This window comes from Onychostruthus taczanowskii, unplaced genomic scaffold (assembly GCF_017590055.1).
Source record: "Onychostruthus taczanowskii isolate IOZ18803 unplaced genomic scaffold, ASM1759005v1 scaffold166, whole genome shotgun sequence".
Taxonomy (NCBI): Eukaryota; Metazoa; Chordata; class Aves; order Passeriformes; family Passeridae; genus Onychostruthus; species Onychostruthus taczanowskii.
The window spans coordinates 185,900-198,436 of record NW_024498862.1 but is presented as its reverse complement, the minus strand read 5'-3'; the positions used below and the strand labels follow the sequence as shown (position 1 = coordinate 198,436).

Genomic DNA, 12,537 nt, shown 5'->3' with positions numbered 1-12,537 from the left:
AGGGAAGCCTGATGGCCTTTTATTTAGTGTGAAATAAGGGATGACTGGAAAGTGACTGCTGTTGTGTTAAAATTCAGAATGTTTAACCCAAGCAATTATTTCTGTTTAACAATTATTGCCTTAATTTTTAAAGTTTAAGAATTTTCTAGTGGGAATGGGGTGGAGTCTGAGTGTTTGTTTTGTGGGCAAAAAATAGAATTGTATTTCCACTGTGTTTTTTTTTAAATCAAATGTGAACTGGAAACCTGCATGACCTGCAGCTGCTCCTGTCTCCCAGAGGGTCCAACTGAGAAACTGGCAAAATCCCCACTGAGGGGCTGGTTCTGAAAGACTTAACAAAATCAGTATGTCCCTACAAAATGTTGTGTTTTGAAAGGATCAGCCTTTCTAGTGTTTTGTTTTCCTACTTACACAAATAACCACAAATCATTTTGAAATGAATGATTAGGGATTGGAGTGGGGGTGATTGCAGGCATTCCCAGACTGTTCCTAACCCAGGAGGGAAGAAGCAGCACAGGATCTCCACCCTCTGAGTCTGTCAGTGCATAACTTTGAGATGGATCTGATACTTTGATTTCTTTCACTTTTAAAAAAAAATTATAAATTATGAAAGGCACCTACTTTTCAGGGCAAGGGGAAAAACACAGTCAGGAGCAAAAGCCTGTAATCAGGAATTGAATATCAGTTCTATAAAAACTGGGGTGTGTCATCCTGGAATTCAAGGCATGGCAGTTTTGATAAAAAGATTGCAAGTTTAATATACCAGTTATGATGAGAGGAGTTGAATTGACAACAACATTCTGATGCTTTTTAAAAGGTTTCTGTCTATCCAGTTATTTTTATCCAAATAAAAATCCACTGATGTGTCCCAGAGCATTCAGCCCAGCAGAAAGTTCCAGCCCCTGCCATGGCAGGGACACCTTCCACTGTCCCAGGCTGCTCCAAGCCCTGTCCAGCCTGGCCTTGGGCTCTGCCAGGGATCCAGGGGCAGCCACAGCTGCTCTGGGCACCCTGTGCCAGGGCCTGCCCACCCTCACAGGGAACAATTCCTAATTCCCAAACTCCCATCCATCCCTCCCCTCTGGCAGTGGGAGCCATTCCCTGTGTCCTGTCCCTTCATTCCTTGTCCCCAGTCCCTCTCCAGCTCTCCTGGAGCCCCTTCAGGCCCTGGCAGGGGCTCTGAGCTCTCCCTGGATCCTTCGCCTCTCCAGGTGAGCACCCCCAGCTCTCCCAGCCTGGCTCCAGAGCAGAGGGGCTCCAGCTCTTGGAGCAGCTCCAGGGCCTCCTCTGGATCTCTCCAGCAGCCCCACACCATTCTGATGCTGTGGTGCAGATCTGGGGCAGCTCTGCAGCTGGGGTCTCAGAAGGTGTCCCTTGACCCTGTTCCTCTGGGGATGCAGCATGGTGGGAATACAGGACAACATCCATTCTGTAGGACAGGCAGGGCACGTTCTTTTCTCTCTTTGAATACAGAATAGGCAGTTTAATGACATGCAACACCAATCATCAAAGTAGTGAAGTGCAAAATTTTTATTTAAATATAAATCATAGCTATCCTTACCTTGAGTTTTGGTGACAAGGTCACAAGCTGCATAGTAATTTTCCCTGCTAATGTGTAGAGTGGTAGATTCTGTGGAAAAAGGAGGCTGTTCTACTCTAACCCATCCTTGCAGGGTACACCAGACCAGGGGAGTTAAAAGCTGGAAGAAGTGAAGGAGGGAGTGGCTCGGCTGGTGAATTCCATCTGCTGGAATTTGCATGGAGGATATCCTGCTGCAGGGCTTGGGCACTGCTGGCAGATCGCTTCCTTTGCTTATTAACTGCTCCAGAATCTGTTCAGACCCGTTATCCAGCACTATCAGCTCTGTAATAAAGGAGTAGGAGTTGTTCCAGCACCAGTAGCTCACTGGTAGGATTTAATTATGGTGAGATTAGCAAAAGGAAACACAGACACCAATTGTCTGTTATGCAACTTGTCTGGATTTAAAAATATACATGTATTTCTGGAGCTTGCCTTCTACCAGATATGTTTTCCAGATGTCAAATTTAAAAATCATTTTCCTCTCCTTACATTTTTCCACATTACCACTGTGGTGAGTGGCTGCTCTCAGAAGATTGCTTCCTGTCACATGGCATTTTAAGCCATTCCTGCTTAATGAAATGTGTAGGGACTTCTCTTTGGGAAAAGTCATCCATATTCATCCAACATTTTCTGACATCATTTCAATAAAATGTAAGGGCTTCATTTGGGCAGGCTTGGCTCATTTTCATAACACAGTCTGAAATGCTGGGTTTGATTGCTGCCTCATTTGCCACAGTGAAAATCAGGAGAAATCCTTTCGAATCAGTGGAGTTACAGAGCTGCAAGTGAGCCAAAGGCTGTGCTTGGCTTTAAGTACTTACAACCTTTAGTGATGATCAGCAGAGAGCTCACAGGGTGCTCCCTGCTCTAGGGAAACAAGATGGGCTTTAAAGTCAGTCATTTAGGTGGGAAAAAACTCCAAGATCACTTAGTCCAATCTGTGACTGATCAGCAGCTTGTTAAGACCAGAGCACTGAGTGCCATGTCCAGCAGTTCCATGAGCACTTCCACGGATGGGGACTCCACCCCTCCCCGGGCAGCCCTATCCCATGCTTGACCTCCCTTTCATTCTTCCCTAGAATTCAAGTTGATGATCCCTTCTACCCAAATATGTTTGACATAATATAGGTGTATCTATATATATTAATATATAATTACTATATTAATATAAATTGTAATTATATTAATATATGAATAGGAATTAATCTATAATTGTGATTATGATATATATAATTGCATATATTGATATATTAATATAATATATAGATGTGAATTACTCATTTTGAGATACAGTTTTTGTAAAAATTTATTCCCTTTTTCCGATGTTGGACTTCCAAGGTTAAATTTGGATCAGAAAGATCTGCAGAAAAAGAAATCTGTGATAAACTACAAAAAAACAGCTTTTCTGGCCCAAGCTGGGATCTGTTGGCTGTGAGAATGAGCCTTTAGTCCTTACTGTGGTGTTCATGGCAAAGATAAAATATAGAAAGTGTGGCTGGAAATGACCAAGAGTCAAGTGTCTGATGCAGTGTAATGGACTCCAGCTGGTGTCCAGGAGACAGCTCCTCCTGGGGAATGCTCTGGGGTGAGAACCTGGGCTGCCTCTGCAGGAGGGCTGGATGGGAGAGCTGGATGGGTAGAACTGGATGGGGAGAGCTGCATGGCAGAGCTGGATGGGGAGAGCTGGGTGGGAGAGCTGGATGGGGAGAGCTGGATGGGGAGAGCTGGATGGCAGAGCTGGATGGGGAGAGCTGGATGGGAGAGCTGGATGGGAGAGCTGGATGGGAGAGCTGGATGGGGGGAGTTGGATGGGGGAGCTGGATGGCAAGGGCGGATGGGGGAAGGTGATGGGGGGAGGNCTGGATGGGGAGAGCTGGCTGGGAGAGCTGGATGGGAGAGCTGGATGGGAGAGCTGGATGGGGAGAGCTGGATGGGGAGAGCTGGATGGGAGAGCTGGATGGGGAGAGCTGGATGGGAGAGCTGGATGGGGAGAGCTGGATGGGGAGAGCTGGATGGCAGAGCTGGATGGGGAGAGCTGGATGGGGAGAGCTGGATGGGGAGAGCTGGATGGCAGAGCTGGATGGGCAGAGCTGGATGGGCAGAGCTGGATGGGGAGAGCTGGATGGGGAGGTTCCTCGGAAAGGGGGACGCCTGCCAGCTCTTGGTGCCGAGGCAAAGAGCTCCCTGGAGGTTTTGGGAGAGCTGCAGTAGATTTGTTAATTCAGCACTGATCTGTCGCCTTCATTTTCCGATGCTCTGTGCTGTCTGGAGTGTTAATAAAGGAATGTGGTTAAGCTCTTTAATTGTCCTGTGGCAAGTGACACCTCTTTCCCTGGGACTTGCACTCAGAGTGCAAGTGCAATCAGCACACTCGTGGTGTGGATTCAGATGGCCGAGAGGGGGGAGGAGGCGGAGGAGGCGGAGGTTGGGAAGGGAGGGAGAGGAGGAAGGTTTGGCATTCAAGCCAGGCTTGTTTCCTTTGTTACCAGGAGCATTGAATTAATACACTAAGCCTGAGAGTCATTAAGATAAAGAACTAGCAGCTTTAATGAATATCTCCAGCTAGGCTGGAGCCTGCATGGAACTAATAAACCAAACATGCTCTGTGCAAAACCCGGGATGGACTCACTGGGAGATGTCTTTCCTTAAGTTATTCCAGGGCTGTGGTTGGGAAAGCAAAATTTGCTCTTTCCCAATCTCATGTATTATATCTCTAGCCTGCAGATGCCTCTCCTAATGGAAAAGTGTATGGATCGGTGTGTGTGCAAAGAGCGAGGAGTGGGTGCCATCTGTGAGGGGTATGCTGCCTGCCCTCACTGTTTTGATAAGAGGTCTGGACTTGGGGTGAAATACTGAGTTTCATGATGTAAAACAAGGGTGGAAAATGAAAGTATGTGACATATGAAAATTCTATTAACAGAGGCTTTAAGTGATACAAATGAGGAAAAAGCCAGTTTCCTACCAGCATGAGTTCCTCTGCACCCACTGTGGAAGCAGGAACAGCCGAGAGGAATAGTGCTGACTCAGGGAAAAAGCAGGACCAGTTTTTCTTGCTGTGTTATCTGGCTGTCAGAGGCAGGGCAAAACCACACTGGAACCTGACTGGCTCACGTGTGCTCATTCCTGCTGGCCCTTTATCCCTGCTGGACTGTCCTGTGTGTCCATCCCTCACTGGGAGCACAGTAAAGGGGCCTCAATCAGCTGCAGCTCTGAGCCATAATAAATTCTCTTCCCTGCACTTCTAGCAACTCTTTCCTTTTCCTTTTCCTTTTCCTTTTCCTTTTCCTTTTCCTTCTCCTTCTCCTTCTCCTTCTCCTTCTCCTTCTCCTTTTCCTTCCCTGTCCATTCTCTGTGCAGGGCACACTAAAATCCCATCAAAGTTGGTGTCAAATGCAGCACCACTGGACAGAGCTTTATTCTGAGGTGATTCCTGACGAATGCACTCCCACAGATCCGTCCTGCAGGTTGTGCCAAGGGGTTTCCAGGGAGTTTCCTGGTGAGGATGAGGGACAGTGTGAGAGCCCAGAGTGTCCAGAGTCAGTGCTTGTGTGAGGCTGCAGGCACTGCAGCTCAGCAATTACCCAACTGCTGCCCTCTGCTCCAAAATGCTCACTGCTCACTCTATAATGGATCTTCAACTGCACCACAATTGTCTAATGGGTCACTGAGAGCAATATTAAAATCTTCAGGGCAGCATGGCAGGGGTTCCCTCCACTCTTCTCAGGAGATAAATTACATGAAGATTCATCCTTCCTGCCAATGTCTTAATAATTACCTTAATCGTAACATAGCTGTCCAATTCATTCCTTTTCAGTGAAAAAGAAAAGGAATTGGCATAAGCATGATACCGGCCAGACAACGGAGGTGAAGCCTGTGCAGAACGGGAGCCAAGTGTTTATAAAGGAGCTGCGGAGTCGGACATTTCCCAGGTGGGTTTGGGGTGGATGGGGCACAGGAGCAGTGCTGGGGTCCTTGAGGCTGGGAATGGGCTGTGCTGGAAGCATTGCATAGTATTGGTGGTTAAATCAGTGCTGTTTGATTGCAGATGTCCCAGGCTCTTCCTTTTTTCACATTTGCAGCTGTATTCAGATCTCCTCTCAGCTGAGCCCAGTGCCTGTGGATTTCCATAGATGCTGGGATTTGGGAAGGCAAGGATCATGGAATCATAGAGTAGTCAGGGTGGGAAGGGACCTTAAAGCCCATCCAGTGCCACCCCTGCCGTGGCAGGGACACCTTCCACTGTCCCAAGCTGCTCCAAGCCCCATCCAGTCTGGCCTTGGGCACTGCCAGGGATCCAGGGGCAGCCACAGCTGCTCTGGGCACCCTGTGCCAGGGCCTGCCCACCCTCCCAGGGAGGAATTGGAATAGACATCCAATCTAAATCTTTCCTGGTTTAAAACTCTTCTCCCTTGTCCTATCACTATCTGCCGCTGGAGAAACTCACTCTTGCTGTTCTTTATAGGCCCCCTTAGGGCACTGAAAGTGGCTCTAAGATCTCCCCAGAGCCTTCTCTTCTCCAGGCTGAGCCCAGAGTGTGTTTGGCCCCTAGAACATCCACTTGCATAAGAAACTAACCCACTTATTGCATAGAACTCTCCAGTTCTTAAAACTCTAACGCCTTTGCTGAAGTCTGTCCCCGTCTTGGACAGAACAATGACATGCTCAGTCACTGGGTGACAAAGGCTCTCTCACTGGGGTAATGAATGGTGCTAATTGTTAGGTGACATGTCCCATATGTTATTAGGCTGCTCCACAGCCATTTGCGGGAGTGATCATTTTCTTTTGGCTCTTTAATGTAGGCTGCAACCAAATAAATCTTTAATTATTAATAACTAATTATTTTAGAAGAATCCTTGGAGACTGGCAAAGTAAACACAGAACTTCCTCCTTTTTATGGAGAATTTAATTTCACACTGTATTTAAGATACTAGCTTAATACTAGATACTGCTTAAAGAAAAAACTGAAAACAATCCTGTAAAGTATTTTGCAGCTTTTACAGATGTGTTTTGCTGAGCTCAGGATCCAGTATTTTTACTTGCCTGGCTATTTCCATTGGGACCTATAAGGTTTTTTATCTTTGCTCTTTGTCCTTTTTTTTTTTTTTTTTTTTTTTTTTTTAATTTGTAATTTGACAGGTTGCACAGCTCATTTTAAGAAAGATTTATGGCCCAGGCAGACTGATTTCAGTAACCTCGGGTGGCCTCTGAGACTGCAGCCACACATCTCTGAGTCACTCCAAAAATTGTTATAAAGAATACAGCCCCCCATTTTTTCTCTTTGTTACTCATTAGTGTGTGCATAAGAAAATCCTGCTGCCAGATGAAATCTCCTGAGACAGGAGGGTCTGTAGCACAAAAATGCCTGCAAGATTCAGGACTCAGACACCAAGTCTTGTGGAGGAATTTTCTCCTCCAAAGCAAATGAATGGGATGTGCAGATGGGACAGACCAGGCCCCATCACTCAGGCCTAAGGGCTGCTGGAGGGGACAGGGGGGTCAGACCAGGAGCATCACTGGTGACTCCCAGCACGAGGCAGGGAATAACAACCCCCAGTGAGTGCTTGGGAGGGTCTCAGATCAAAAGGAACTCTGATGGGAGCAAAAAGGCAAAAAATATTATTCATGTCATTCTTTCTAAAATGTTTAATACCAAAATAATGCTGGAGTAGCAAGAGTAGCAGTGAAAACAGTTAAATTGATTATTCTCTGTGAGGGTGGGCAGGCCCTGGCACAGGGTGCCCAGAGCAGCTGTGGCTGCCCCTGGATCCCTGGCAGGGTCCAAGGCCAGGCTGGACAGGGCTTGGAGCAGCCTGGGACAGTGGAAGGTGTCCCTGCCACTTCAAAATGATCTGCAGAATACTTCCTGAGCACATTATTCAACTGCTTTAAAATGTTTTGCAAAGCATTTCTAGGGCCATTTATTTGAGACTGGGTAACGTTTTTAACTTCATCTTCTTTAGAGTGAAACATTTAACCTTAATTCTTTAACATTGATCACTGGTAGCTTGGCTGATCCTACAGCTGAGGAAAATGGTCTTTTGCTATAAGCCATTATTTTAGGACTTCCCAGTAGTTGGAGCATGAGGCTTGAGCAATTGCATGATTTTTTTTGTGCCCTTTGTGCTTTGCAATAAATGCGGTTTTGGCTTATGTACCTAATTTGCCTATAATTCCTTTTTATGGTGTCTTCCTTTCAGCAGTGAAACACAGAGCATTCCAAACTCAGCGTGGAGCTCCTCACCACTGAATCTGTGTTTGCTTTTGCAGTGCTGAAGACATAGTGGTGAAAGTGCCAGGCAGCCAGCTGACACCAGAGTATTTGGAAGAGAAGGGCTTTGCTGAGCCCATCCTGGTCCCCAAGAAGGATGGGCTGGGTCTGGCTGTGCCTGCCCCCACCTTCTACGTCAGCGATGTCGAGAACTACGTTGGTGGGTACCTGGCATTGCAGTGCTTGGAGCTCAGCTGCTTTATAGAGATCATTAGTTGCATGGAAAACTGTAAAATGCGTTCTAAAATATTGTCTGTGCCATGAGCTGTGCTGGTCTCCGTGCAGCGTTTTATGTAGTGGGAGGTTGTAGTTAGCAATTAAGTCATTCTTGTTTTGTGTGGCAGCTTGGCAGTGAGGCTGAGCCAGCCTGCACGGCTCTCCACAGCTCTGCATAAGCAGGAGCAGCCTAAGTAGTATCAAGGAATGGTTTTCCCAGGGACATGACTACAAAAGCACCATTTGATGGGCATTTATGTATATGCAGATCTTTCGTGCATGTGTGTCTGTGTGGGTGCATACATAAGCAACAGGGAGGATCCAAGGGCTGAAACAGCCAGAAAATCAGAAGATTTAGGTGTTACTGGACAGGTTAACTCACCCCCAAGCATAGAAAATGGGGCATGGCAGGCTGTCCATCAGCCTGTCCTCTCCACTGAATTCGTGTGCAGGGCCGGAGCGGAGCGTTGATGTCACTGATGTCACCAAGCAGAAAGATTGCAAGATGAAGCTCAAGGAATTTGTGGATTACTACTACAGCACAAACAGGAAAAGGGTCTTAAATGTCACAAACCTGGAGTTCTCTGACACCAGGTAAGGGTCCAGCCTGCTGCACAGTAATTACTGCAGTTTTATTTTGATTTGTAATTTTTATTTAATTTATTATTTTGTATATAACATATTTCTATATAATAACATAGCTGTATGCTATATTATGTATACTATACTACCCCATATGTTTTTTTTTTGAATTATATTAATATTGCTCACATAGAATTATGTAGAAGTTATAATTTAAAATTACTGAATCTCACATTGTGTCTGGGATATGTGTCTGAGTTAGGCCTCTGCCTTCCCTAGTGCTTTTCCTCCTTAGGGAAAGTTTAGCGGCTTCTGGTTGCTCTGACTTTAGGTGTAGGGTAACATGTTGCTGGGTGTCCTTTGAGGAGAATAACTTTGGAATTTTGTTATAATTCTGTAATCCTACAGCATGTGTTCTAGTTCTGGTTTCAGTGCTTTTGCCAGGTAACCTGTGACCTGTCTGACAGCAGCTCAGGGTCAGGGTGATGCTGACTTCCCAGTGGCAGTCTGGAGGTGATGGTGCAGATCAGAGGGATGGGATCTTGGGCAGGAATTGCTCCCTGTGAGGGTGGGCAGGCCCTGGCACAGGTGCCTGGAGCAGCTGTGGCTACTCCTGGATCCCTGGCAGTGCCCAAGGCCAGGCTGGACAGGGCTTGGAGCAACCTGGGACAGTGGGAGGTGTCCCTGCCCAGGACTAGATGGGAATGAGATGGTCTTTAAGGTCCCTTCCAGCCCAAACCACCCTGTGATTCCAGGATTAGCTGATGCCAATGCTGAGGGCAGTGCCTGGTGCTCTGTAGCTGTGCTGCCATAACTGAGCAGTGCTTTCCTTGCAGGAGCGCGCAGGGGCAGCTCTGAGATACCCAACACCAAAAGCTGTGCAGGTTATTTTCACAGGCCCTGGATCCTTTGGGGTAGCTGTTGCTTCCAGAAGGGAAGTACCAGGAAAAGGAAAAGATCCTTTTACAGACAAACACACTGCACAGATGATAATGAATGTCAGCAGAAAACAAAGCATGGTTGTTTTGGGGAGCATTTTGCTTCAGTGCGAAGGCTGAAAAAAGAAGGCTGGTGGATAATGACAAGCTCATTTTCCCAGGCATTCCCCTGATCCCTGTGGCTGGGATTTAGTGGCTCACCCTCATCACTGCAGAGAGCAGCTCTGCTCACTGCAGGTTTGGGACCACCGAGATTCTCAGCAGAGGTTTTTTCAGCTTTCTGCCATTATCCCCAAATAATGGGATGTCTTTTTTCCTGAAGGACTGCTGCAGCTGTCGTTCATACTCCGCTAATCGAGACATAAATAGCAAATATTTTATTTCCTAGTACAGACAGTGACAGTTTAATTGAATGCACAGCTCCATCTTCCCTGCCATGGAGATGGAGTTATTGTCATTAGGGCTTGACACTGAGCACAGTGACATGTGGGAGCATTTAATATTGGCTTGAAGTGCAGATACTCTTACTGACGTGGTATCTTAGAGTGCCTAGCATTGAATCTTTACTTCCTGCACTATCAGCCCAAATTTTGGACTATGTGAATCAAAAATTTAGCACATTCTAGGACGAAACATTTAATATCTGGTTGTCGTGCCACTGCATTGTCTTAGCTGTGATTATAGTATATGTTATGTATTTGACAAATACAAAATATATGAATGATGTAAATAAATAAATAGGAACATATGTTCAGTGTGAATGAAGATAATATTTTGTATAAATTTAGATACATATCCAGTAAGAGTATGTTCTTAATGTACATAAATAGATTCATTCATATAAATTATAGAAATATGTATTATATATCATATATTCACATTATCAACCCAAATTAGACTTTTTCCTTCTTCTGAGCTTTGAATATAATTTACTCCATCTAAAGAAGATTGCTGTTTTTCAGCATCAGATCAAGAGTTATTTATCAACAAGCATTAATGTTGTTGTTATTTGGAGTATTAATATGAAGCTTGACTTGCTAATTTTTACAGTTTACCAGGGGATTTCTGTCCAAGTGCACACATTTCACTTTCTGTTCTGATCTGCTGTGATTGCAGCAGTGTGGTCCCTGAGCCTGCGTAGCAGGGGCTGGAAAACTACAACCAGCACAAATTTGATCATAGATCATACTGCTGAAAGAATGCAAAGGATTGTTGTTAAGTCATCACACTTAAAAAACCTTAAATCTCTGTCTGTAAACAGTTTTCCCTAATTTTCTGAATGGAGAGCAGTTCCACTGCCACAAGAGGAGCTGCTCCAGTTTGCCGTGCAAGTATTTGTCACACTTGCTTCTTGCTGTACCGGGGTCCTGGTGCTCTGTTTTAAAAGCTGCCTGTCTGTTCTCCACTCTGTCTGTAAGGATGTCCAGCTTTGTAGAGCCTCCTGATATTGTTAAGAAGCTGTCCTGGGTGGAAAATTACTGGCCTGACGATGCTCTGCTGGCTAAACCCAAAGTGACCAAGTACTGCCTGATCTGCGTGAAGGACAGCTACACTGACTTCCACATAGACTCTGGGGGGGCTTCTGCCTGGTACCACGTGCTGAAGGTGAGGGAGCCTGGCTCTCAGCTGTAGCTAGTAACCAACTCGATTTTATCCACGTAGGCCATAGGAGAGTTCTCTCCAAAACTCAGCTCTCAGGTTTTTTCGTTGTTGTCCTGTTGTATGTGAGCCTTAACTGCTCTGAGTGCCCTCCCAGAGGTGCCCGGTTCTCCTGAGTGAGAAAACACTTGAAGCATGGAAGTCCTCTAGGTATTTACTCTCCATTAGGATTTTTATATTTGTTTAGTGCCTTCTGCACATACATCACCCTAGGCCTTAAAGATACCATGTCCTACTTTTGCAGCATGATGGAACCTGGCGCTGTAAACCTTTTGTACCATCACTCCCACAAATCTGAGCAGATGTGGTCAGGTGTGATTTAATTATTTCAGCCCTTCTGTAAAAAGCTGACTAATTAATTTGATTTAAATACCGCCAAAATACACATACATGTATATTTAGATGACTATTTGTGCATGTGTGTGTCTTTGTGTGTGTGTGTGCCAGTGCAGTGTTGTTTGATTTGGCTGCTCATTGCTAATTTTATATTTCTAATTCAGGGAGAAAAGATCTTTTATCTCATCAAACCAGCCTCTGCAAATATTTCTCTGTATGAACGCTGGCAGTCAGCAGCAAATCACAGTGAGATGTTTTTTGCAGACCAAGTAGACAAATGTTACAAATGTACCATTAAACAAGGCCAGACACTCTTCATCCCATCAGGTGAGTGAGGGGGGGAGGAGGAGGGCTTTCCTCACCCTTTAGAGTAGCACATCCAAAATGTCAGAGGGGTGGGATTTGACAACTCTCTCTGACAAAGTATGGAGTCTAATTCTCAGGAGAGGTTTTATTTCATGTGCTTACAAACAAAACAAATCAGAACTTTTACTGCTTTCTGTTAATATTTTAGCAGCCTTTTAAAAGTTAAACTTGTAGGAAGAGTGTTCCACTCGTGGTCTACCTGAGTTGTAGTAACTCATGAGTTCTCTGTCTGTATCCACCATGTCATTGGTGCTTTCTGACATTTAACAGACAATTTACATGGAGTGAATTTGACCATGCATTCTGACCATGACACCCCCAAATCCTTGTCACCCCTTAATCCCCTGTGACTCTAAGGAGCTACAGGTCACTGTGTGTGAGTAGATTCTTGCACCAAATGTTTATGCACTTGCATTTTACCTTGGGTGCAAGAAGTGGAAAGTGTTTCTCTTATGACCATCTGTGGAGCAGATGGTGGAACAAATACAGAGCAGTTTACAGAGATTCACAAACTCGAGTAGATTTTTGCATGAAAATACATGTTTAGAAAACACCTGATACTGACGCTGTGAAAAAGCACGTCAAGGGCT

General features: G+C 45.4%; 1 protein-coding gene across 2 annotated transcripts in view; it reads left to right on the top strand.

Annotated features, from left to right (window-relative positions):
• The window catches only part of PHF2 (PHD finger protein 2), a 52,763-nt gene that overhangs the window by 23,075 nt on the left and 17,151 nt on the right, over positions 1-12,537 (top strand). For both annotated transcript variants that reach the window (XM_041399596.1, XM_041399595.1), the window contains exons 3-7: positions 5,397-5,511; positions 7,850-8,010; positions 8,519-8,660; positions 11,005-11,191; positions 11,746-11,908. In XM_041399596.1, coding sequence (XP_041255530.1) covers positions 5,397-5,511; positions 7,850-8,010; positions 8,519-8,660; positions 11,005-11,191; positions 11,746-11,908 — 768 coding nt within the window. The remainder of the gene's footprint in view (positions 1-5,396; positions 5,512-7,849; positions 8,011-8,518; positions 8,661-11,004; positions 11,192-11,745; positions 11,909-12,537) is intronic.